Source organism: Haemorhous mexicanus, chromosome 13 (assembly GCF_027477595.1).
Source record: "Haemorhous mexicanus isolate bHaeMex1 chromosome 13, bHaeMex1.pri, whole genome shotgun sequence".
In the NCBI taxonomy this organism is placed as follows: Eukaryota; Metazoa; Chordata; class Aves; order Passeriformes; family Fringillidae; genus Haemorhous; species Haemorhous mexicanus.
Window position 1 is genome coordinate 5,497,947 of NC_082353.1, and position 25,313 is coordinate 5,523,259.

Below are 25,313 nucleotides of genomic sequence, written 5' to 3' on the forward strand. Positions count from 1 at the left end.
GGGATGCGCGGAGAGAACGGCGTAGCCCCGCCGCGACATCAGAGCCCGGCGGGCCCTTTAAGAAAGTCGAAACCCGAAAGTTCATCAAAGTTGACAAAGTTTCTCGTGGAAAGGAGGGGAAAAAATAATTAAAATAACTCGATCCCAACAACAAAAAAAAACCTCCCCGCGGTCCCGGGGGGCCGGGCCGGGCCGGGATTGGCGGCGGCGGCGGCCGGGGGCGGCCCCGGGCGGGGCAGGCGGGCGGGTCCCGGCCCCGCTGCTCGGTGCGTGGTGGCGGCACCGGGAGCGGCGGCTGGGGCTGGGGCGCGTCGGCCCCGCAGCTGCGGCTCGTTGCGCTCCGCTCGGCCCCGCTCTGCCCGGCCCGGCCCTTAACAGCGGCGCCGTCCCGGGACGCCGTATGTGAGCCGGGAGGGCAGCGCCGAACCGCCCCGCACCAGCCCCGCACCGCCCCCGCGCACCAGCACCGCACCGGCACCCCGGCTCGGCCCCGCGGAGCTCCGGAGCAGCCGGCACCACCCCCCACCCCGACACCCCACCATGAGCAACCTCAACAAGGACACCGAGCACACCAACGGCGGCGGCACCGTCGAGGAGGAGGTGGGCGCGGGAGATGGGGCGGCGGGGAACTGCGAGCGGCGCCGGCACTGGGACACCGGAGTGGCTGGGGATCGGGGACGGGGCTGGGGCTGGGGCTGGGTTGCGACGGCGGCGGAGAACCGGGAGCGGCGGCGGGACCAGGGACGGGGCGGCGGGGATGGAACGCCGGGGTGTCGGCGAGTGGAGCGCAGCGTCGTCGGGAAACTGGAGCTGGGGTACTGGGGATGGAGCAGGGCGGTATCGGGGCGTCGGGGAAGCCGGGAGGGAGCGCAGCGCCTCTTTTGAGGAGTAGAGGACCCGGTGTCAGGGCTGGACCCCCGGGTCGTCGAGGAACCGGAGCTCAGATGCCGGGGCTGCTGCGGTCTGGGAAGCTGGGGCTAGGCTTTGAGAGCCAGAGAATGGAGGTGATGGCGAGCTGGTGCTGGAGTCCCCGGGCCGCCCCGAGGAGGGACTGGGGCCGGACAGGGCGAGTCCCCTGCTCAGGCCGGTGTCCTTGTAGCCCTGTGGGGCGGAGAGCTGGCAGGTCCCTGCTCCATCCAGCGCTGCCGGTGCCCGTGGGCATGGTGTCCTGCTGCCACGTCCCTGTAGCTGGAGGGCTTCTTTATCCAGCACCCTTTTTGCCTACGTGGGCTGCAAGGGAGACACTTGGACAATAGTGGAGGAGCCCCTACTCTGCTCCATGTGTGCTGGCAGCCTGGCTGGGGCTGGAGGACTGAGCTGACCTGGCGGCAGCCCCTTCCCCCAGATACTACTGCAAGCCAGAGCCTGGATGTTGCTGGATTTAGGGCTGGGAAGGCTAGTAAGGGTCGGTTGTCTGTAGCCACATGCTAGAGCTTGTAGCCCTCCACATTTGTGCTTTGGCTGTTGGAGCCATTGGCTGATGTCATCGCTGCACCCCTGGAGCAGGTATTGCTGTAGTGGGTTACTAGCTGCCCTCCATCTTGGAGAGGGCTCTGGAAAATGCCTGGCCTTGGAAACGTTTTGCTGCAGTCCTCCGTGCCCGGCCCTCAGGACCGGGGAGGTGCTCAGTCCCCTCCCCTCGCTGTCCTCCGTGCGCTCTCGCCGCCGCAACATGGCGCCTGGCTTGCTCCACCACCCACCGGGCAGCCGGACCCTGCGCGCCAGCTGACTTGGGGTCCCCTGGGCTTCAGCCCCAGCCAGGGGGACCCGAGTAATGGCCTGGAATGGATTGGCAGGTGGTGGCTGGAGCGATTCTGTCCGCAGCGTGGAGCAGGGCATAGGTGATGCGCTGATGCAGTGGGATGTGGATGCACCGGTGGCGTGTCCCAGCGTCACCGGGTGGCACTGGGGTGGGTGGGCTCTCACCCCCTCACCTGGGGCCCTGTGCCACTCCTGGTGGAGGGAGGTTCGGTACCTGGGGGTTTCACGGTCTGTGCATGCGTGCGCAGAAGATTCTATGCGGCTCCTCAATCCAGTTATTCACTGGCTTGCAAAGGTCCCCAAGGTTGGTGCCACTTGGTGCGTCCCATCCAGTGATGTTGCTCCAGCTGGGCTGGTGCCTCACAGGTGGTGGTCGGGTGAGCTCCTGGTGTTGGGCAAGAGCCAATCTGTTCCCCACTGCCGGGTGGTTGTTTAGCAAGCGGGTGCTGGAGCGTTTCAGGAAATCCTCACCCTCTGGAGAGGCTGGTCCTCCCAGGAGTGGAGCTTGGTGGCTGGAAAACTGAGTTAAAGATGGCATCCCTGGGGAGTGTGCAGGTGTTGGACAGAAGGGGCTCCAGCTCTCCGCTGTGCAGCCTCCGGGGGCGTGCGGGGAGGGGCACGGTCCGCCTGCCCTGCTGGATGGTCCGTGGCCTCACTGGGTGTGTCTGTCACCCTGCACCCAGGGCTGCAGCAAAAGACCTGCCAACTGGGTTAGGCTGGGACTGGTGGGGGGTTAATGTCCCCGTCCCTGGTGGGATTGCTGTTGGAAAGTCCTTTCTCCACCAGAATCCAACAGAAATAACGCTGTGGATGGTGAGCGCAGATTGAGCTCCATGGTGGCTACCCTGAGCCTACTCTGAATGCTTGTTTTTCCAGTATCTCCTGGCTGACCAGGAGCTGTTCCTCACTGCAGAGGCTAGTGGAGACATAAGGAGTGACCTTGTATCCAGGATCCCAGCATGGTCTGGGGGCCCAAATTCTTGCCCAGAAGCTCCCCTTGATACAGAGCAATAAATACATTCGGTGTGAAGTGGAATCCTTCAGTCCCAACAAATGCAGGAGGGTGTGCTGGAATATTTTCCCACACTGCTTGGATAACACTGCCAGATCCTGGTGCTGTGGACACTCCTCCACCCCCCTACTCCCCCCCACCACGCACCTCCTTCACTGCCTCCCCAGGCCTTCACAGAAGGGCGCCGTGTGCCCCAGATACAGTGGGGTGAAGCTCCCAAATTCAGCCTTTCCCTTTATCTTATCTGTGAGCCCCTGGATCTCGCAGCCGCTTCCTGGCTGGTGACATGCGGAGGACAGGAATGCCTCTTGCTCCTCTCGAGGTCGTTAACGGGAATGTTAAACAAACAGGGCCTAATGTCAGTCCCTGCTGTTCCTCACCAGACACCTCCCCAAACGCGATCCCTCCCCACTTGCTGCTATCTTCTGTTTAATTTTCCAGGCAGACACCAATCTGCGTGGCTGCATCTCTCCTGGCAGCCCCGAAGGGTAGTGTGGGACAGGCAGCTGCCTAGGTGCTGCACTCCCACCCCTGTGGCAGGCAGAGCTTTTTCCAGCAGCTGGAGGAGCTCTCATGCTTCCCGTGGACACTGGGTGTTGTGTCCATGGCTGCATAGCAATAAAACCTGTTGTGTTCACCCTGCTCTGTGGAGTGCCTGATGCAGACATGTTGGTTCTACTCTAGAAATTAGTTCTTGCTCTCCTGGGAAGTTGTAGGTCTACCAGGAGTGGGAGGAATCTGGAGCTGGCTGAGCAGATGCTCAAACTGGCAGTTGAAGTCTGTGGTTATCCTGTGTGTCCTCCTGGCTGGTCTGAAGGGCCTGTTTGCAGCTCCATGGCTGGTGGCTGCTGCTCTTGAGGTAGAGCTTGGGGATCCTGGACTGCTGAAGGTGGGAAGCGTTAAATGTGAAGTTGTGCTGGGAGAGCCCAGGTGGGGACCTGGCTAAACTCTGCCAGAGAGGGTCATCTTAGGAAGAAATACTTCCATGTGGTAGGATGAAACCCTGGCACAGGCTGTCCAGAGAAGCTGTGGCTGCCCCATCCCTGGAAGTGTTCAAAGCCAAGGGGGATGGGGCTTACAGCAACCTGGTCTAGTGGAAGATGTCCCTGCCCATGGCAAGGGGTAGAATGAGATGGTCTTTAAGGTCCCTTTTAAACCATATCATGATGTAATATTGTGATCTTCCCTGTTGGTCCATGGAAGGCTGTGGGTTAGAAAACTCTTTGTTGGAGAGGCAGGAGACTCTTGGCTTCCAGACAACCTCCTCAGTAGCAAGTCCTACATCCCTTTTTCCTTAGCTGCTGCACTCTAGGGCTGCTGGAACTGCCTGGGAATGCTGCTGGTGAGTGGGCTGTGTTATGTGCTGGATGTCTGTAGCACTTCATGGACTGGTGCCAGGCATCTCTTGACTTCTGTAATCTCTGCTTGAGTGGACCTAGATACCTCGTGCATGTGTGGATTTCAGCTCTGCAGCTGCAAACAAATAAGGTTAGTGTGAGTTCTGGAGTCAAATGTCTCCTCTGATGCTGCTCTTCACTGTGAGGAACATGAAGCTGTAGTAGTTACAGTCACCACTCGCTAATCCTCTTGCACTTGGCCTGGCTGAAGCAGGACGGTGCCTCAGAGCTGTTTTCATGCATCCTAAAAGCCCCCTAAGTGTTAGATGCAGCTTTCTGTCAGTGACAGATTGTTGGCTGAGCAGACACCCTGGAGTCACCATGCACACAGGGGTTCTGGGAACCGATGTGTTCCCAGACATCCTCTTGGTCTTGGGTTGAGCACTGAGTTGCTCTGACAGGAGGAGGGATGTGGGAATCTGCCCATTATCTCCTTGTGTCCTGTGAATACCCTCTGAAGGAGCTTCCTTCTCCTTTCTCACTCTTTCAAATCTAAATTTCTTAGACGTGAGTCCGAGCATCAACATCCCAACTCAGCTAGTCCCTGTGATGGGGTAACTTCTTTCTCCTCCCAGCTGGGCTATTAAATGAGACCCAGCTTCAGAAATGATCTTCCTCCTTGGCTAATCTGAGGAGCTGCTGAGCAGGACTTTCCCTCCTTAGCCTCAGAATTAGTGGATTTTTGGTGGTGCCTGTGGAAGTTAGGAAGGGCCAAACTCAATGGTTCGCTTTCTAGGTCTCTGCTTTGCCCTCACCAAAGTAGGAAGGATGCCCTTTGAGATGTCTGGGAGGTAACTAAGAGTAGTTCAGGCTTTGTTGTCCTTCCTCATAGCTCTGCTTGAGGATCTGGCACTGTAGGAATTCAGGACTCTTGCTAACTAATGTGGAAGGTTGTGGAGTGAAAGATCCTTTGAGTTTGCTGGCCTTGGCCATGCCAGATCCTGGAGATGTTGCTGGTCTTGGCCGTGCCAGATCCTGGAGATGTTGCTGGTCTTGGCCGTGCCAGATCCTGGAGACTGCTGCTTGAGTCACAGAGCAACACTGTTGCTGTTCTGGAGCTCTGCCTGTAATAAAGGCTTCAGCTTGAAGTTTCACTGTGGCATGACTGCCGAAATGAGGTGGTTAGACCTCACTACAATACTCAGCATCTTCCTGCACCTTGTGGGATAGTGGAAACCAAGTTCCCCCTGTGTGCCTGGCCCTGTGAAGGGACCTGATGAGGGGAAGGGCAGTGTGGGACAGCTCCAGCACTGGAGCTGCTGAACCTCGCCCGTACTGAGGTGTGATCCTGAGCCCGGCAGCACATCTGATGAGGAGGGAGTAGTGGCACCAGGTGACTCTGCCTTGGCATGGCAGAAGCGGATGCTGCAGGCTTGGCAAGGGTGCTGTGGCCACTGCCCCATAGGCTCCTGGTGTGCTGAGGTGGCTGGAAACCTGTGGGTGGCCTCACCCTTGTGGAGGTTCTCCAGCCCTGCTGCACAGACAGCCCAGGAGAAGCCGTGGAAATGTTTGGAGTGGTGCCTGCCCTCCTGTGCTGCAGGTGGTGACAGGTTCTTGCAGTGCTGTGGGGTCAGTCGTGGTGTGTGTCTGTGGGTCAGAAGCTGTTGGCCTGGGGATGTGTGTCCTTCCCATCTACTTCCATGGACAGAAGTCCTGTGTCTCCCTCAGTGTGTAGCTGCCCTGGGTCACCTGTAGCAATGGCCTGAAGTGCAACATGGGCCATGGATTGGGAGAGAGCAGCCTGAGGGCATCTTGTGGGTTTGAGTTGGCACTTTTGGTCCAAATTTTGGTAGCCCAGCCCTTCCCTGCATTCTAGTGGCACTGTCTTGCTAAGAGCTGGGCTGATGCAGTGTTGGCTTAGTCCTGTGGTTGTCATCCTCCTGGTGTCCCCAAAGGGTTGGGGGTGACACTCCAATAACTGCTGTCCACAGTGAAGAGCTGCTGTGAACTTCCAGCTTTCCATCACCTGGGTTTTATGGAGTACTTGCTTGTTGGGCTGTGGAGGTACCTGACATGCTGCATGGGGCTGGGGCATGGCCATTGGTGTGCTGCCCCAAATTGGGTTGATTTGAGGAGAGATTCCTCTGTCTCTGGATGTGCCCTGGGAGGCACGGGACTGAAGAGTACCCAGGAATCATAGTGTGCTGGGGTGAGGCAGATACAGATGTACTCAATCAAGGATCTGAGGTGAGAATGTTTCTGGTGAGGGTCCTGCTTCCAGGCCCATGTCTCCTGGCAGTCTCTACCCTGGGGAGGAACCCTTTTCACCACTCTCTCCTGCCTGGGGAGCAGGTGCCTGTGTGTGGGCAGGAAAAGCTGGTCCATAGCAGGTAAAATCCATGGTTCCAGCTGATGGTGACAGGTGTCTGCAGGTCCCCAACACCAGAGAGTGGCAGGGGAGGTGTCTGGAGCCCAGGGCTCAGTGTGGTGGCTGGGTAGGGCCAGCATGGATTTAGCATGTTGGCTGTGGCATTGGTGCCTGTCCCGTCTGGCTTAGTGGACCTCTTGGCAAGGTGAAAGGTGATGAAGGCAACCTGAGGGTGCTCAGCCAGTCCCTCCTTGTGCTGGGGAGCTGCCCTGTTGGACAGCAATGTCTTGGGAATTGTGGGGCTGACCTTTTCAAATGTTTCATCAGCTTTGAGCCCCTGTTGTGGCCCAAACCCATCTGGGTGCTGCTCTTTTTGTGAGAGGCTGCAGAGACAGAGGTGGTGGGACTTGATAGCAGGAGCAGGCATCCCTGGCAAAGCCACACCAGCAGAGCTTCCTCTGCCAGGCCCAAGGTCTATTCTTGGGTGCTGTCCTGTTGTGCCTGGGCCTATCAGCTCCCATGTGCTTCCTGCTCTCCCAGAGGGGGGCTGGTGCCTCTCCCTGCTTCCCCCTTGTCAGTGTCTTCCTCCCCTGACCACAGGGGTGGCTGAGCCTCGCCTTCCCCTGCCTGATGTGGGGAAAGAGCAGTGCTGGGGAGAGGCTGCTCTGGCTATGAGCAGCGTGGAACACATCCCCCCACAGCCTTGAGGACAAAATGCTGGTGCATTTGGGCCGGTTTGTGGTCAGCCCTCTTCCCTCCGTGCCGGGGGGGGAGGTTGGTCCTCGTGTGCCTTTTGTGCAAAAGGCTGTTTTCGGAGGGAAATGCCTGAAGCTGCCTTGCTTCAGGCGCTGGGGGAGGTTCAAGGCCTGCTTTCCCCTCTGGGGATGGGTGAACATCTTTCCAGCGGGTGGGAGGCTCTGGGCTTCCGGGCTGGAGCGGCTCCTTATCCTGTGCCGAGGCTCCGTGCGATCCTGCCCGAAGACACCGGAGCTCTGCTGGGGCTGCAAGGGCAGCAACCCCCGGCTCTTGCCACCTCTCTTCTGACTGGTAAAGGGAAACTGAGGCATGGAGCAGTAAAGGAGCCAGTTGCGAGCCCCTTCTCTCGGGATTCCTGCCCCGTGCTGTCGAGGCTGCCCTGCTTGCCTGCCGAGCTGTCCCTCGTACAGAGCACACATCCCTCTCTCCCACTTTTCTCCTCCCTTGCGGTTCCTGGGACTTTGTGCTGAGGACCGAAGCAGCGCCGGGTTGCGATGGCAGGACTCTGCAGCCTCACGGCCCGTGTGAGACACCGAGGGGAGGATCCTGTCCCATTTTTCAGCCCCGCCACTGGACTCCGTGTGCTCCCCTCCCCGCAGCCCTGTTGTGCAAGCTCGCCGCCCCATTCCGCTCCCGTGCCTTATAAGTCCCGGCTCCGGGGGCAGCCGCAGCCTTGCTGCATTCCAGCGCTCTCCCGTCAAGTGGCCCTGGCTGCATCACAGTGGCCAGGACCGGGGCTCCGTGTCCCCCTCTGGCCTCGCTGGTGACCCCCGAGAGCAGGCAGGCACCCCACTGAGGTGCTTTCCAATGGGAAAAGCTGTGGTCCGTATCTCTGAGCTTTCCAGGAGTGGAAAGTGCCTTCGGGATGCTGTGGCAGAGCTTGTCCCTGTCCTCAGTGGGATGGCATGGGGCTGGTGGCACAGGAAGAAGGCTCAGGGGACATATTGGTGTGACCTAGTGGGAAATGGCTGGTTTCTAGGAAAACTGGCATGTGACTGGGATGGCTTCCTGGAGAGGGGGAGTGTCCAATGGCACAGTGTGGGGGAGGCATTAGAGCACATCCCTGCTGTACCTGTGCTCAGGTGTCTCTGAGCCACTGCTGTGCTGCAGGTGCTGGAAGTATGGATCCAGGACAAGCCAGTTTTGGGAGGATGGAGTAGCCCAAGCTGTGCTATGGGTGATGTAGTTAAAGGGCTGATCTCTCCAGAGGGGAGGGTTGGCCTCGCTGGCTCCAGGAGGGGGATTAGGAGCAGTGTTCTAACAAAAAATCCCCAATCACTGTACCCTCAGGGTACCTGTGCCCTTGCATCAGACACTTCTGACATAACTCGACCCTTTTTGGGCTGCAGGGCAGCTCAGAACTCTCTTTTGAGAGCTCTTACTCCAGAGCAGCTGTGGCCAGGAGCTGTGCTGGTCTCCTGGCAGTGCTGGGGCTGAGGCAGCACAAGGCAGGTGCTGCTGCTTGGCTCTTTTGCAGCCTTGGTGTGAAGCTCCTGGCTGTGCTGGCCCAAGGTGTGTGTCCCTTTGGGGAGATGCAGCTGTGCAAGGACTGACACTGAGAACCTGAGGCTGAATGGTTTGTCCTGTCCCTCCTCCCCCTGCGTGGGCAGCTGTGCTGGGATCCTCCCTCTCTGAGATGGCCGAGATGGTCTTGCCCCTCCTGGCATGAATCCTGTTTTCCATGGCTCTCCTCCATCTCTATCAGGTGTTTGGACTGGGGACATCCCCAGAGGGGCAGGGATGGGGAAGGGAGAATGTTTTCTGCAGGGCCTACAGCAGTGTGGCCCTACTGGGCTATCTTAGGTGAGAGCTGTTCCCTGTCCTGCTTCCCCCCCATGTCCATGTGTCCAGTTCAGATCAGTCCTGGCTGGGATGTGACTGCTCTCACCTGGCATCAGAGCCTAAGAATGACAGAAGAACATGGTATTCCTGGAGATCTGCTCCTGCTGGATGTCTGCACATGTAGTTTGGCCCAGGCAGTTCTTGATCCAGCCCTGGATGGATATTTTTGATGGTGTTTTGGTTTGGTGGTTTTTGTCCTGTGCCTTTTCCAGATGCTCTGGAGGGGAGGGGCTGGATTTGGTGTTGGGTGGCAGGGACTTGAAGTAGGGCATGTTTTAGCAGAAGTTATCCTGTCTCATGGCATGTTGAGTGTGAGGGCTGGATGCCTGGATTTGTCAGCCCTGGGTGGTACTACTGGGCTCTCAAAGCCTGCAGGACTTGGGCTGACTGGAGAGTCCCACTTTGGTTAATCCACTGGAAGATGCTTGTCTAGGCCCCGTTGCCCTCATCTACAGCTTCTTCTCTTTTGGGAGCAGGGGAAGAGGCTGGACCAGGTTGCCCACAGTGCACAAGAGGCTCAGACTGGTGAGCTGCCTCCTGCTTTTCTCCTGTGGGGTAACCTCAATCTCCTTTGCTTTATGCCTGGTGTTGGAAGTGAGCTCCCTCTGGCTTAGCTCATTCTGTCTCTTGAAAATATTGCTCAGGTCTCTCACCAGCCTCACCCTCCCTTCACTGAGTAACTTGGTCTCCCTCTTTCCTTACCCTTCTCTAGATCACTTATGGATGTGCTGAATTGCAGAGATAAAACCAACTGCTTGGTCTTGTTGCTTCCAACAAGCCACTCTGAGCAGGGCCTTCCTTAGTTTGTCTTGAGACCCTCTTTGGAGAGGTTAGCTGGTGGCATTTGGAATTGCCCAGGCTTTGGAGCAATGGTAGCCCTTGCTGGGTGCTATGGCTTGGCTTTCCAATGCCTTTTCAATGCTGTGGATGGTGACAAACAGGTCTTGGAGGCCAAGGGAAACTTCTGGCCAGCGAGAGGAGATTTCTTGCTCCCGTCCTTAGCAGCAACTTATGGGGCTGGCACTGGGAGCCTGTTACCTCTGACAAAGAGCTTTCCTGGGCACCTGCCTTGCTGTGTTCAGGCTGATGTGAGGGCTCCAGCTCGGGCTCCCCCTTCCCTGAGCCACCAGGCATCTTCCATCCTGTCACGCCTGTCGCAAGGACTTACCAAGTGACGCGTCACGGGGCTCTTTAGAGACCCAGCAGGGATGTGGATTTCTGTCTGCTCGGAAGAAAAAATCCATTCTGGGGGCTGAGTGCACTTGGATCCTGAAATATTGAAAAGGGACAATGCTTTCACATGGCTGAGGCACATGTGTGCCACCACACTCTGCAGTCCTCCCCTGCAAGAGATGGCTGTGGGTCTTTTGGGAATGCTCTGTGGAGCTCGTGCTGAAGTGCAAGCGCTGAGGTCTTCGAGGCAGGCAGCAAGCCAAGATACAGTGGCATTGTCCCCTCTGTCCAGGCATGAGGTGGCCTTAGAGTGGTGCCTTAAAGCATCAGATGTGGGGTGGGATGGTTGGGGAGCCTGTCAGACTGGGCCTGGGCTTGGAGAGTGTTCCTGAATGCTCCACATGGCATCCTGCTTCCCAAGGCAGGGCCAAGCAAGAGTGTGTGGTAGAGGCATCCATATTGAAGGGTGAAGGGAGGGGAAGGATGATCTGGTTCTGCTGCTGGGCTGGGCCAGAGAAGGGCTCTTCTCACTGGTCTAGTGGGGGACAGTGGCAGCCCTTAGTCTCAGCATGCACAGGAGAGCAGGAGCACCCCAAGCCTTTCACAATCACTGTTCATCCTGAGGGGCTTTACCCTGAGAATGGGATTTTTCTGCCTTGGCAGGACTGTCCTGGGCACAGGAGCTCAAGGAGTGAGTTTTCATCTGTAAGTAAGAGAAACCTCCTTATGTGTTGGAGTCTTTTCATCTGTAAGTAAGAGAAACCTCCCTATGTGTTGGAGTCTATCTGGCTGACCCCAAAGAATTACAGAGGCTGAGGCTCCTGTGTTTCCACGTCTGCCTCCAGCTCAGGAGCAGGGCAAGCACATGCTTGGTAGAAGTGGTTTTGGGTACAGCCCACTCTGCCTGGAGAAGGAGAAATGGCTGAGCAAAACAAAAAAGGAAGCAGAGCCCTTCTGCCCTGCAAACATAAGGGGTCACTTTGTGCTGGAGGCAGGCCAGGAGATGAGCTCTGGCTTGAGGCTCCTGTTCCTTGTTAATAATGACAAGTGTCTTCATGACTTTGGTTGTGCATAACTTCCCTTTCCAGCTCTGTGGTGATTTACTGAAGGCCTCTGCAGCTTCATCATGCTGCTTCCTATGGAAATAGTCTGCCAGCCAGTGTGCAGGGAGAAGATGCTCATGATGGGTCTGACTGTTGGGCAGAGTTCTCCCAGGCCATGAGCCTTCAGCACTTTCTCTTCCTGGTTATTCAAGTGAACTATTATCTATAATTTTAATGGATTATCTATTGAAATCCTTCCCTGGCACTGGGTTTTTTTTACTTTGACATGAGTGTGTTTGGACTTGGTCCATGACTTGAACAGCCTGGGAAGAGCAGATGGCTACAGGGGTTTGGCCCAGCACAGCTGCTCTTGGCTGGGCACAGCAGAATAACTGCTCTGAGGATGGGTTTGGGAGCAGCTTCTGAAGGGTGTGCTGGGGAAGGAGCTGGGACAGACCCAAAAGTCGTCCTGCAGTGATGTTCTGGGGCTGCTGCAGAAGTCAAAAGCTACAAGTGGGGCAGTGAGGTGTTTCTCAAAATTGAGGGCTGTCTTTGAATTGGTGATGGAATTGAAGTGCCAGGGTAGGTTGAGGAGAGGAGATCCAGTATGTGATCTGTAGAAAGATCTGGAGAGAGCTGAGGTTTGTACTGGTCCCTTTGGACCTTTGGGATGTGTCAAACTTAGTTCTTGTGGCAGTGCGTGGTCTTTGCCAGTTTAGCCATCAAGGTCCCGTCAGGCTGCGGGGCTGGTGTCCATGCCTTCAGCAGCCCAGGCCGTGGTGCCAGGGACTGAATTTTTGTAAAGGCATCAATCCTTTGAGGTGGAGGTCGAAGGGCTAGGTGTGTTTTATCCTGGACAACACTCCCCTAGTGCAGGGAAGGGTTAGTGGACCTTTAATGGAAGGTGTCCTGTTCTTGGTGCACTTCTGAGCTGTGCTCTCTGCTCCTGCTTGGGCACCAAAGATCTCCTGTCAGTGCAGCTGCTTGGCCTCTCCCCTAGGTACGGACGCTGTTTGTCAGTGGCCTTCCTGTGGATATCAAACCCAGAGAGCTCTACCTTCTCTTCCGGCCATTCAAGGTAAGGAGGTCTTCAGATGGGGTTTTTGGAGGGAAAGATGCTGTTTTGTGGATGACCTGGCATCAAAGGTCTGTCAGGGGAAGGAGGGATGACATGGGAACCTGAAGCCAGCACGGGATCCATGACTTGTGCTCAACTGGGAGCCTCCAGCTGGAGCCTGCCACTGGAATTGTGCTGTCTCTAAGCTTGATGAAACCTGCTTGGTCAGCCCTGCTGCTCAGCTGGACCAGCCCTTCCTTGAGGATGTGTCCTCATGCCCCAGACTCTCCATCCTTCTCCGATAACCACCCAGGCTGTCTCAGGGCAAGTGGGGTTCCCTTGTCTGCCCTCCTCTAGCACAGGGAGGGTGCTCTGCTTTCTCTAGGCACTAGCCAGGGCAGGGTGCTCATCTTTGTAGCTGGATGAAGACCTAGAAAATGGGATTCCTTCCCAAAGGGCCAGGATGGGAGAGCTAAAATACCTGCTCTGCCTCCAGTCTTCTCTAATGGTGGAAAAGAAGTGTTATTGTCCCTGTTTCTACTGTGGCCCCTGCCCTGTGGAGGCCTTGGAGCTGTCTTGGTTGTAGCATGGCCTCCTCAGGAGCCTGACACTGACTTGCTTTCTTCTCTCCTGCAGGGTTATGAGGGGTCACTGATCAAGCTGACTTCAAAGCAGGTACCTCCTTCCAGCCTGTGTGTTTTTGGCTTTTGCTATCAAACTGGACATGCCAGGAGGGAAGAGGGGAAAGATCCCATTCTGCTGTGTGGTACACTGTCTGGGCCAGCACCAGACACACAGCGGGGTTCTACTGACCCAGCATGTTCTGAATGTCCCCATGTCTTCTCCTGCTGCCCTGGGTGAGACCTGAGGCTTCAGCCTCAGACCTTGTGCTGCCATCAGCCTTCCCCACTGCTGTGCTGATCAAGGCAGGGGTAGCCGTGCTGGGGGCTTGTCAGGGTGAGCGGTGTCCCCACACGTAAGAACACCAAAACATTGGTGGTGGGAGCAGATCAGAGCAGGAATCTTGAGCCTGTGACCCACACTCTGCTCGAAGCCCCTGTGCAGCTTCGGATGGTCTCTTCTGCTGGTTGTCTGGGGCAGAGGGGGTGGCAAGGCAGCCTGAGGAGCTGGAAGAATCTTCCAAACTGAAATGGGTGTTGTTTCTTTTAGCCAGTGGGTTTTGTGACCTTCGACAGCCGGGCTGGCGCTGAAGCAGCCAAGAACGCCTTGAATGTGAGTACCCAAGGTGCTGGGGGGCTGAAGGGGCTAGGGAACACGTGCCTTGCTGGACCCAGAGCTGAGGACAGAGACAGGGCAGGGTCCTCTAGCAGCTGTGCCCTGCACTATGGAAGTGAAATGGTCCTGCAGCATCCCACCAGGGAGGCGGGAGAGCTGTTCAAGGCTGACATCAGCCTGAGCAAATGGATGCAAGCTGTCTCTATGTAGATTTTGACCACTGGAAGACAGCTCTGAGGCTGTGGGTATCTGCTGTGACTCAAAATATCATGAGGATGGTCAGCATGGAAAGGACACCCAAAATGATCCCTGTCCTCCAGGAGTGTTGGTGGGATCTGGTCAGCAAGACATAGTTCTGCTGTGCTGTAGACCTTGCCTTGGGCTTTTTGACATCTGCTAGTGCCTCTGCTCAGGCTTGGCAGAAGGTGTAGATGGGAGCTCCCATACAGATAGGGGTTATTCCAACTGCAGTATAGACAGTTAGCCCAGCTTCAGCAGACAGACCTTTCCTGACCCGTGTTGATATCCATCCCTGCTGTAGTGGTTGGTGAGCAGCACATAAGGAGCAGAACTGTGTCCCTCATGTTGGAAACAGTGGTTCTGTGTCTAGCGTTAGTCCTGGCCAGCTAAACGTAGAAATAAAAGCACGTGAGAGCTTGAGTGTTGCAGTGAGGTGACAAAAATCTGGGCATGTGACTGCAGAGTGGTGGCCTTGGTTCCTCAGTTGGGCTTTGCTCCATGAATAACCATAGCCTGTCCTTGGGTTGGAGCTTCACCTCTGAGAAGCCCCTGTGCTCTCTCCTGTGACAGGGCATCCGCTTCGATCCCGAGAACCCCCAGACCTTGCGGTTAGAGTTCGCTAAAGCCAACACAAAGATGGCCAAGAGCAAGCTGATGGCCACACCGAACCCCACCAACATCCACCCTGCCTTGGGTGCACATTTCATTGCACGGGACCCCTGTGAGTATGCTGGGAGGGGCCTGGAGGTCATGGCTGCAACCTGAGAGAGGCTCAACTCTGTGAATGCTGCCACAGTGGGAAGGAGCCCAGACCCACCTCTGCTCTTCCTGAAATCTGCCTGGAGCAGGGAGGCCAGCAGGATGTTGGAGCCACAGGAGAGTAACAGGTGTCTGGGCAACACAGACCTGTTGAGACGTGAAAGCTGGATTTGGTAGCTCAAGTGATACTATAAATCTTTTAAAGCATCCCTAAGTGTGAAGCGTAAGGGATGAGTCCTATGCTATCACCCTCTGTGTAGCCTGGTGGGCTGAGTAGCCCTGCTGAGGCTTATGGGGTGACCTGTAATGTGGCTCTGAGCCCCCTGTCCTGCATCCTGTGGCACCACCCCTCCGCTGCCTGTGTGGACCAGTGTCCAAAGCCCACATGGAGCTGTATTGCAACACATTCCTGGGTTTTCCTGTCGAGGCTGTGAGGCTGGAGGAGCAGCTGTGCACACAGATATTATACCTGATCGAGATGGCAGCGCAAAGCTTTAGCCTGGGGTGGGAAATCCAGAGCCTGTCCCCCAAGCAGGCTGTTTGGGCCAGTACTGGGACGCTGTCCCCTTGTCTCCTCCTCCTGTCTAGATGACCTGACTGGAGCGGCTCTCATCCCAGCGTCCCCGGAGGCGTGGGCTCCCTACCCCCTGTACACCACGGAGCTGACCCCTGCCATCCCCCACGCCGCCTTCACGTACCCGGCGGCTGCTGCCGCGGCCGCCGCTCTTCACGCTCAGGTGAGTCGCTCCCCACCTCCCGTGCCGGGGCTGTGCCCTCCTGTCTCCCCGCCGCAGTGCTCCATTCCCGCGGGCTCCGCTCGGCCGCCTCGACCCTGCCCTCTGCACCTTGGCTCCCGCTGCAGGGCAGCCCAAGGAGGGGTCTGTGCAGCCGAGAGCAGGCAGGGCTGGCTGATGATTTCTGACCCTGCAGCTTCAGCCTGCTTTCCCGCAAGGAGCAGGTGGGTGGGAGGAAGTCAGGGCTCCATTTCTGGCTGGTCCTGCTGCTCCCCATGGCCACAGAGCTACATTGAGGGACTGCTGGGAGGAAGCACTTCCTGCACGTTACATAGCTATGAAATGTCATCCCAAGTCACAGCAAAAACAACATAGCTAAATTGAGGGGCTCAGCCTGATAACTCAAACACTTCCAAAGCTGGAGGAGATAAGTGACTAGAAACTTGCCAGAGTGAGGAATTGTGTTGGAGCAGGGTGTTAGCCACCCTCGGTACAGGCTAGTGAGGAGAGTCATTCCATCCATGAGCCTCTGGAAGTGCTGATGGTGGTGCTGCCTGGTGTCCCCAGGTTTGCTTGCTGACAGCTGAGGATGTAGGGATGCCTGTGCTTGACTGACATGGATGCTTTAAGGTACAGAGACCACATAAACCTTGAAACCATGAACATGCACAGGGAAAGTCAAAACAGAGAAGCAGTGTCCTAATTCCAAGTTAAGGTGCTTGGTTTGAAGCACTTGTCCAGGAGGAGCTGGAACCCCTGTCCCTGCCCTGCTCAGTGTGACCAGCCAGCTGTGCTCTGCCTGCTTCTGTGTCTGCTCCTGTAGTGGTGCCATGGGAGACTGGGGCAGTGGGACTGAGCATTGGGGCTTAACCTCTGCTCTCTGCCCTGCCAGGCAGGGTATTGACTCCTACTCTTCCCTGCTTAAGTGGAGAGCAGGAGGAGCTGTGTCCTCTCACCTTGCTGTCCTGGCTGGCAGTGAGCTATGTTGGCCCTTGGGCATCCTGTTGCTTCCTGCAAGCTTTGTGATGGTAACTTCCCAGCTTCAAGCCAAGCTTGCTTCCCAAATGCCATGTGGGGTGGATGCCAACTCCTGTCCTCTGTCCTGCCCCTCTCATACCTGCAGATCTCTCCTGCTTCTGCCCTTCTACAGGTGAGCTGTTGTTGGGCTGAAGCTCCAGGGGGTTAGGGAGAAGTACACAGGGGTTCAGGACAGGGCCAGGAAGAGCACTGGAATGTTCTTCCAAGTACCTCCAGAGCCAGGCTGCTTCTTCACTGGGAAGGTTGTGCTTGCTGGTGCTTTCCAAAATTGGTGGTGGTGCCCACAACTACAGGGCTGTGCTGTGCTCCTCAGTGGCCCAGGAGAGAAGTGTCTTCCTGCCCCTTGTGTGTGTTGGGTGGTGGTCAAGTTGAATTGTCCCTGGAAGGGAGGACCCCTTCCAGAGACAATTCAACCCCTCTGGCCTGTCTGAGGTGGTTGAGGAAGGTGAAACTTTTACTGCAGTTTCTTCCAGGGTGGTCACTGATGACTGTACAGGGATCCTGAGTGTGAGGGTTAGGCACCCAAACTTTATGGTGCAAAGTGGGGGAGAAAAGTCTGTTTTTCTGGAGGATATTAAGGAGGCCTCCAGCTACATCTCTTCCCTCTGGGTCTTAGTTCCTGCCCTCCAGCTGGTGAGCTAATGGTTTCTTAAGAGGTTGTCTGAGGAGATCCCTGTGTAGGTAGAGCTCCCTGCCCAAGGGGGTCCATGGGTGGTGATGGGCCCCAAGCCTTAGGGAGCCAGTGCAGCCCCTCCAGGCTGTGCCTGGACCCAGCTCTTTTCCAAAGAGGCTGCTGGGCAGTCCCAGCTGCTCCTGGCTGTGCTGAGCCAGTGCTGACCCTGCAGGGGCATGTCCTGGCACAGGATATGTTACCAATAACATTTAGTGGGGTTAAACATTACTCGTGCTGGCAGCTCTGGGCTGGAGCCCTGTCCCTTGCAGAGCTGAGGGTGGAGCACAACAGGGAGGTGACTTTTGCTCACAAACTGGGCTAATAGCTGTGCCCTTAGTCCCCATGTGCTGAGCCCTCTGCCCTCACTGGGAGGGGCTGGCTCACTCATGTGTTGGGCTTGTGGGTTAGTCCCCAGAACAGTCACAGTTCTTCCTCCTGGTGGACTGGTGTTGGCTGGAGGGCATCCATGGGGATGGCCAGAGCTGTAGCAGCTCCACAGTGATCAGCTTTGAGGCAGGCAAGAATTTGGAGGATGTAGCTAAACCAAGATTTTGTCACAAGAGATTTAAACCTGAAGGGCTCATATTCTTGCAGAGCTGAGTTCAGCAACGGGGAGAGGTGGCCTGGCCTGGCCTCCTGAAGAGCTGCCCAGAGGGCTGGCAGGAGGGATGAGGGGCAGGAGGTGGTGAGAGGCTGGCCTGGCCTCGGGAACCCTTGGTAAGCCACTCCCAGCCGATGGCTGCTGCTCCTGGCACGCCCGTGCCTTGGCGATGCTCCGGGCAGGCACCAGGCTGCTGCAGCTGTGACTGTAGCCCGACCCTGCCCCAGTGGGGACTCTGCTGACTTTAAGATTGTCCCATCTGCCTTCCCTCCCTCCCACCCTCTCTCAAATCCCTCCTTTGATGTCCCTAGTGAACTCCAGCCATGATGCCAGCGCAGGCTAGCCCCGAAGCTCAGAGCTGTCCCTGGAGATGGGACGCCCTAGTGATGCCTTATTGCAGCTAGTGGAGTGGCTGTACTACAGCTCCATTCCTAGAAGTGTTAAGCATGATGGCAGCCACGTCTGGAAAGACTGGTAAGGTAACCATCTCTCCTCCAAGGTGCACTGTGGGATTTGCAAGCTTTTGCCCATCTCTGTAGCCCGTATCTCCTTGGCAACCCAGTGCATGGGCCTCACGCTACCCACCCACCAGAGCCTGGGGAATGAGATGCCAGGCCTTCTTTCTAACCCACATCTCCAACTTGGCAGCACATGACATGGCGCACACAGCATGGCACCATCTTACATCAGCTCCTCCCAGCTGAGCCAGGCTGGGCCAGGCCCTGCCCCTGGGAGGGGAGCAGCCCGGTTGAGCTGGGGCAGAGACCACCCTGCCACTCGGCCTGAAAGAAACCTGGTTTCTCCCCAACCTTGACCCCTTCGAGGGCAACCAGAAATACACCTTGACCTCACTCCTGGCACACGGTGGGGGAGGTGAGTGACGTGGTAGTTGATAGCACACGACTAAATTTTAGTGGGCACCTTAGACAACAGCACTTGCCGGTCACTTTGTTCCAGAATCGCATACCGGGACAGACCCTGCCCTAATCATGGGTCTCATCTCACTGCTTTCCTCTCTGGTAATGGAAATGGAGCCAGTTCCTTCCTGGAGCTTGACTTCTCTCTTGCAACCTGAAATCACAGGCAGGACACAGGTCGTGTGAGCTGTAATGGAGGGAATCGGCAGCCTTGGGAGAGAGGGATGTGTGGTGTAGGAGACTGGGAAGAGGGAAGGGCCTGGGGCTGGTTGGCAGGGGGATGGTTGATGTTTGACTGAAGGAAATGAGCCCTGGTTCAGTTCTCCAGCAGTGGTTCTGAGCAGACCTTTTCCTCCCTCTCTGGAAGTGATGATAAGAAAAGAATCCACCAAAGATGAGGGCCCAGGTCAGCCTTTGCCCTTAGAAAACTGTGAGGTGCAAAGATGTGCAAAGGTATAATTTCCCCTCCTGGGAAGATGGGAAGAGCTTGATACAGGCATAGAGACAATGATACAGCTTGTCTTGTTCTGCTTGGTCCTGGTAGACAGGTCTGCCCATTGTTGGGAGGATGGAGTTGGGCTGCATTGTGTCTCTGAGGTGGAGCCACTGGTTTGGGGTGCCTCTAAACCAGGCCATGAGTGGGCAGGAGGAGATGCCAGGGCTATCCGTGCTTCCAGAAGTCTTTTTGCAGGGATGCTTCCAGCTGTGGCAGCACCCATGAGGGCAGGACTCTGCTCTGGGCAGCACTTGCTGGGGGAAGCAGGGGTTGGGTGCAGGATTGGCTCATAAAAACGTGGCCATGTGGTGCTGCTGGGGACACAGCTGATGTGTTGGGTACCTGGAGTCCCTGGTAGGTGTTTCCAAGGCAGTCAGCCAGGTCAAGGTCTAAGGGCATAGAGATGCCAGTCTTTTTGGGAGAGGGCTGCCCAAGGTTCCCTTGAAGCCTCCACTGGAGACCTTGAGAAGATGACAGAGGTGGGTCTCTGGTTCTGGGACCTGTCCAAGTGAGTGGTGGGTGGATGGAGCAGTCCTGGATCATGGCTGTGTGGTTGTACAAGAGCCTGGAAGGACCTTGGGGTTTCCTGGTGCTGGGTTGAGGCTGATCCCATTGATGAAAGCATAGGTTGGTCCCAACCCCCTTTCCCTTGCAGCTAAGCTGACAGACCCACCCTAGACTGGAGACACGATGAATTTTCTGTCCCTTATAACTTGTTGCCTGTTGGTGCTGTCGTGTAGGGACTTGCCAGGATTATTTCTCTCTGGCCAAGCTCCATGCTTCCCAGAGATGTGAAGCCTCTTGCTCAAGGCGTTCATGGTTGTGGCAACTTTTTAAGCTCCAGTGACAGTGGTGGCATAGCTGACCAAGCAGCCCCCAGCCAGCAGCTCCTCCTAGCCAGGGAAAAGCAGGCAGGAGATGCTCTGAGCATCCTCCAAGCAGAGGATGCTCCTGAGCAGCTGTCCTTGCCAAGTGGTGGTGAAAGGGACTGCTGGGCCATCAGAAGAGACTTGTGGCCAGCAGTGGCTCTCCCTGGCTGGCTCAACACAAAAGAAAGCAACACAACTTGCTGTAAAAAGGGAAATGCTTCATTGCTGCAGTCTCAGAGAGGGGTGTGTCTCCCTGAGCCATAGGGTACCAGGTATTGGACTGATGGATGGATGCACACCTGTTAAAATGTTCCTGAGAGGATGGATCAGTGCCTGCCTTGTCCCAGATGCTCCTTGCCCTGCTGTGGGATGATGCGCTGGTCCTCCAGCTCTCCCTCACCAGAGCTGCTTGGGGAGGTGCATGGGCTTGATCCCACTGCATCTGTTTTTCCTCGTGGTGGGCTGAGCTGCTCTGCTCCCACACCTCATCGTCCCCCCACAGCAGCCCCTGAGGGGCCCTCCAGCTGCCAGGGTGGGTGTGTGTCCAGCACACACCAGTGGGTGAGGTGCTGCCTGTCCTTGCCTGCCTGGTCACATTCCATGGGCTGTGTGTCCAGAGGGAGCAGAGCAGCTCTCCTTGCTCAGCAGGGGCTGCCCAGGGCTCACTCCTGGTGACCTGCAGTGCTGCCTGCAGGTGCTTCTGGCTTGCTGAGGATCTCAGCAGCACCAGTGAAGATGCTGCTCTGCACTTCAGCAGCTTGGCAGCACGATGCAGCTCTTGGATGTGTTGTTTGGATCCTACCAGCTCCCAGGAGCACAGGGAGTGCTTTGTGCCTGCCTGCCCTGGGAGTGATCCCTGGGACCGTTCCAGCTGTGGAGATAGGTCAGAGCTCTAAGATGCTGGGGCTGGCTGCAGATCTAGAGGTAACTAAGGAGAAAAGGCAGGTCCTCCAAGCCAAAGGTGCCCTGAGGAGGGACCTATGTGTTTGGTCCTTGCTTCCATCTTCTGAAGGATTTGCTCTCCCTGAGGATGGTGGACAATTGGGTACTTAAATTCTGAGGGCAATTGGGAGAGACAGAGGAGGTTTTGACAAGGAGAGTGAAGCTCTGATGGGCCGTTTCTCTGCCCCATTTATAATTTCATTGTGACTTTTAGGCAGCTGCTGGTGTTGTGCTGTAGAAAGGGAGAGGTTCCTGGCCTCTGGGAGGTGGCAGGCAGAGGCACACATTTCTCCTCTCCAGCTGTTTCTGGGACAGATGTTGCTGGAGGCTGCTGCAGTTGGCCAGCAGTGGCTGCCTCATCCCTGTGAGCAGGAGATGTGTTGGTGGTGTGACCAGACTCCTTTCCAATTGTGAGCTAATGCCTCTCCAGAAACAGCAGTGTCTCTTCCAGTAAAAGCCTCTCTTGCTCTGCTTTCCTCACCCAGTGCTGAACATCTCCATCAGTTCTCAGCTTCCTCTTTAACAGATGTAGTATTTTGAGGGGTGTGAAGAGAAAACTGCCTTGGCAGGTGCCTAGAGAGTGTCCTCTTGGCTATCTGCTCCCTCTGATCCACAGCTTCCAGTGTTTCCTGCTGGCTTTGGGAACCTCCCTCCTACTGAGTTCCTGCCTCATCCCATCAAGCCCTTAATCTTTCTGTAGGCTGAAAGGCCTGGCAGGTCATTCCCTCACCCTGCCAGCATGCCAGAGCCTTGGACTGTACCCAGGACTGTCACGTCTGTAGCAGCTCCTGCAGGGCTCCAGGCTGAACCCTCTGAGTGCAGGGCTGGGCTGGTGGGGGCCATGGTGGGTCAGGCTGGCTGGGTTTGGGGTGTGAGCATTGCAGACCTGCAGGAGGAAGGCAAGGAGGGGTGGTCCATTGCACTGATGGTTTATTAGCACCAGAGCTACAAACAGTGCATGTTTTAAGAAAAAAAAACAGGACTTCTGTTCAAAGTGGGGGTGCTGGGGCTCTGCAGGGGGACCAGAAGGTGGCTCTGAGGCAGGATGGAGGGCCACCAGGCTGGGCTGGTTGGCTGTGTATGGCCTGGCTGTGCTGCTTGGCCGAGCTGCGTGGGGCGGAGGCAGCTCTCAGGGTTAAGCACTTACAGCCTTGGGAAGGGAGGGGGAGTTTCCTGTTGGGCAGGAGGAAACTGCTTCCAGCTGTTGAGTGTGGAGTGGGGGACACTGGCCAGGGAGGATGGCTGCAGAGGAGATGTGGCTCAGCTGAGCAAGCACCTCCGGTGACAGGGGACGACAAACCCCTGTCCTTGCTCTGGCAGCTGCTGTGGTGGCCCTGTAAGTTGTCAGTGATGCTGCTGGCCATGGCAAGCCTTCCTGGGTGGTGGCTGTGCACAGTGTGGTGGCCCTGACTGGGCAGCAAAGGTCCCTCTCCCAGGCTAAAGGAGAAGTGAAAAGACACTGTGTGGCACTTTGGTGCTGGCACGAGGTGGGACCCCTCACTGGGGAGGAGGGTGTTGGTAACATCCGTGCCCTTGATTGCCATGGCTGGACTGTCTGGGATGCTGTGCCATGAAGTGAGGTATGGGCCCAGCTGGGAGCTGATTTAGTGGCATCCACTTGCCTTGTGAAGGTGTCTGGCAAGAGTCCAGCAGATTATGGAGCCATGGAAAGGTTTGAGTTGGAAGAGACCTTAAACCAATCCTATTCCACCCCCATGCCATGTGCAGGGACGTCTTCCACTAGACCAGCTTGTTCAAGTCTTGTCCAGACTGGCCTTGTTCTGAGCTGATGAGAGGCTCCTGTGGGGACAGAGCTTCTGCTGACTGCCAGGGCTCATTTAGGAGCCTTCTCCTGGAGAGGGACTCAAGGCCCACAGCTCGTATGGCTGCAGTTCCTGGCACTGCAGCCCCAATGCCTGTGGTGGGAGAACTACTGCAGGCAGCAGTGCCAAGGTTGTGGCAGTCTGCTGCACATCCTTGGGAGAGGAGCATCCAGCCAGGCTTGTTTGGGTGAGGGGACATCTGTGCCAGAACGAATGGGACAAGGGGAGTGGCTCACATGGGGCTCCAGGGGGTTTTCTGCCACTTTTCTCCTCATCTTAGAACCAAGTCCATCATTGGGCTGGTTCCCAGTCCTGAAGATGCTGAAGCTGTGCTCTCCTGACAGCTGGGGAGGGAGGAGGGGGTGGTGGCTGCTGTGCTCCAGTAGCAGGACCAAGTTCCAAGTTCCAGTTGCTGCTCCTGCTGCTGGATCTGTGCTCAGTCAAGTGGCATGGGCCTGCTGTCAGGCATGGAGCTGCTGAGGCAGCCCAGCTGGACACAATGTCCTTGCTGACCAGATGGGATCATCTGGATGTCCCAGGCTGTGGGGCTGGCTGTTGCCAGCTCACTGTGTCTCCTAAGGGGCTGGAAAGTGTCTGTTCAGCTACTGTCCCTTGTTTGTTTGTTAGGTCCCCATCCAGCCATTTCCTTGGCAAGGAGCAGGTCTGAGAAAAAGATGTGCCAGCAAGCACCTGCCTCCAAGGCTTCCAAGGGAAGCCTCCAAGTCTTGCTGGTTTGCAGCTCTTCCAAGTTCTTCCCATGGTGTGGTTTGCCTGGAGCCACTTCTGGTAGCAGAGCTGGGGCTTGGAAAACTCCGTGGGTGTCTGTGGTAGTGGATGAGCCACTTCTTCCCCTATACAAGCCCTGTAGAGGTTGTCTGGTTTTAATGTGTGGTCTTGAGATGCCTCCTTTGGCTGGCTGAGGGTGGAGCTATTCAAGTAGTATTTGGAGCTCACCCTGCAGCCTCCTTTGCTGTGCTGGAGACATCTTTGCTCCATGGACCTTGCACATGGCTTGAAGGAGCTGAAGGTTTGTGCTCTGGCTGAGGTAATCCTGGATCATGGACCTCTGCCGTGGCTTTCTTTTCCAGATGCGCTGGTATCCTCCCTCTGAAGCTACCCAGCAAGGATGGAAGTCTCGTCAGTTTTGTTAGTTCATTAGTAAGTAATTAATTACTCTTGGAGTCAGGTCTTTGTCTTGCTCTTCCTTGGACTCTTGTGGGGAGGAGGGATGGAAGCTTGGGCTCAGTCCCACACACCCACCCAAGGATGTGGTTGGGTTTCCTGGACGGGACCCCCAAGCCCTGGGCTGGGGCGGAGGCTGTGGGGGACCCTCAGGACACAGGTGCAGCTGGCCCTGCTCACCGTGCTCCTCTCCCACAGTGTCTCTCCTGGGCTTGTGTTCCTCCTCCCTGCCTCTCCACAGAGGGATGTGCCAGGGACGATGGCTCCCCCTCCTCTGGATTTGGTACGTGGCCAGAGGACAACACGCCCGGCCCCGCCGCGCTGCCCCCGGGGCTGCCAGCACCCCTTTCCCTGGACTGTGAAGCCATCGTGGCCCCAGCCACGGGCTGCGTGCTGCCTCCCTCCATCCCTCCCTCCATCCCTCCCTCAAGCCATCCCCAGGACCTCCTCCCTGCCTGAGCTTTGCCATCCGGCTGCACTGAAACCCAGCCAGGGGTCAGGTCCTGGGCTTCCCCAGGCTCTCCCTGCCCCGGGGGCAGCTCGGCTGAAGGAATCGAAAGGCGACGTGGGTTTTGCATGTTTTCTGGCATGAATTAAAACACTTAACTTGTGTCTGTGTGAGTGTAAGTTTGTTTGTTCTAGCGTTTGTGTAACCGTTAGCAACAGGTCTCGGCCCAACAGATTGATCCATCAAGGTTTTCCTCTTGCTTCGGTGAAGACTTGGCTTTGAGAAATACTAACTGTGCTTGTCTCACCCCTTCTCCCACCTCTACCCTCCCCTCCCCAGGATGACCAGAAAAATTTGAAAAATTCCTTTCTTTTTTTTTTTTTCTTTTTTTTTTTTAAGTATGATGCACTGGGTTTTTGTTCTCATCCATTCTGCTTGCTTTAAAGTCAGGGTTATTATATTATTTTGTTTCCTTCTTCAAACTTCTATATATAGAACAGCTGTAAAATATCTAACTTCTTTTTTTTTTTTCCCCCACATTCTTCTGATTGGAGAGCATCCAGTCTTGCCAAATAATCAGCCATCCTTATGGGAATACCGAACAAAAAAAAAAAAAAAAAGTACGAGTATTTTTGTACCATGTGTAATAAGGAAATATTTATGCATCATAAAGAATTTCTTGTGTGTATTGTGCAATTAATTATTATTATTATTAAAGAGAAATTGTAATCCTGTAAGATAAGTTAATGTTTAGTTAAAAGCTTGAAAAAGAAGGGTTGTCTTCTGTACCAATGATTCAGTCAGGCATAGTAAACAAGAAATTGTGCAATTTTTGTTTTAGCATCTTATTGCTTGGTATTGAAGTGCTTTAAGTATTATCTGACCATGGCTGTCTCGCTTGTATTAAAAGATTTGAGAATAAGTTGCTCTATAATTGCTGATCCTATGAGAATGTGAAACTGGATAATATATGAAATGCAACAAAAAAAAAATATATATATACCCA

At 55.9% G+C, this 25,313-nt stretch overlaps 1 protein-coding gene across 6 annotated transcripts; it reads left to right on the forward strand.

Moving 5' to 3' along the window:
- The first annotated feature begins 296 nt into the window (after positions 1–296).
- Positions 297–25,313, forward strand: RBPMS2 (RNA binding protein, mRNA processing factor 2). Of its 6 annotated transcripts, none has more exons than XR_009488095.1 (10): positions 297–600; positions 10,913–10,954; positions 12,293–12,370; positions 12,986–13,024; positions 13,520–13,582; positions 14,396–14,546; positions 15,173–15,321; positions 17,942–18,109; positions 23,766–23,835; positions 24,058–25,313. XR_009488095.1 is itself a non-coding variant. In XM_059858077.1 (9 exons), the coding sequence occupies exons 1-8, from the start codon at positions 541–543 to the stop codon at positions 23,826–23,828; spliced, it is 645 nt and encodes a 214-aa protein (XP_059714060.1). In that variant the 5' UTR covers positions 298–540; the 3' UTR covers positions 23,829–23,835; positions 24,058–25,313. The 6 variants fall into 6 exon arrangements, 3 of the variants coding, with proteins under 3 accessions (XP_059714060.1, XP_059714061.1, XP_059714062.1); XR_009488096.1 differs by having other exon boundaries at positions 24,862–25,313; XR_009488094.1 differs by having other exon boundaries at positions 17,942–18,104.

Excerpts from the sequence above, each read along its gene's own strand:
- RBPMS2 (XM_059858077.1), top strand. The coding sequence starts at position 541 with ATGAGCAACCTCAACAAGGACACCGAGCACACCAACGGCGGCGGCACC. Across the intron at positions 601-10,912 it reads GCGGCACCGTCGAGGAGGAG|GACTGTCCTGGGCACAGGAG; the intron begins GTGGGCGCGGGA and ends CTGCCTTGGCAG. Across the intron at positions 10,955-12,292 it reads CAAGGAGTGAGTTTTCATCT|GTACGGACGCTGTTTGTCAG; the intron begins GTAAGTAAGAGA and ends CCTCTCCCCTAG.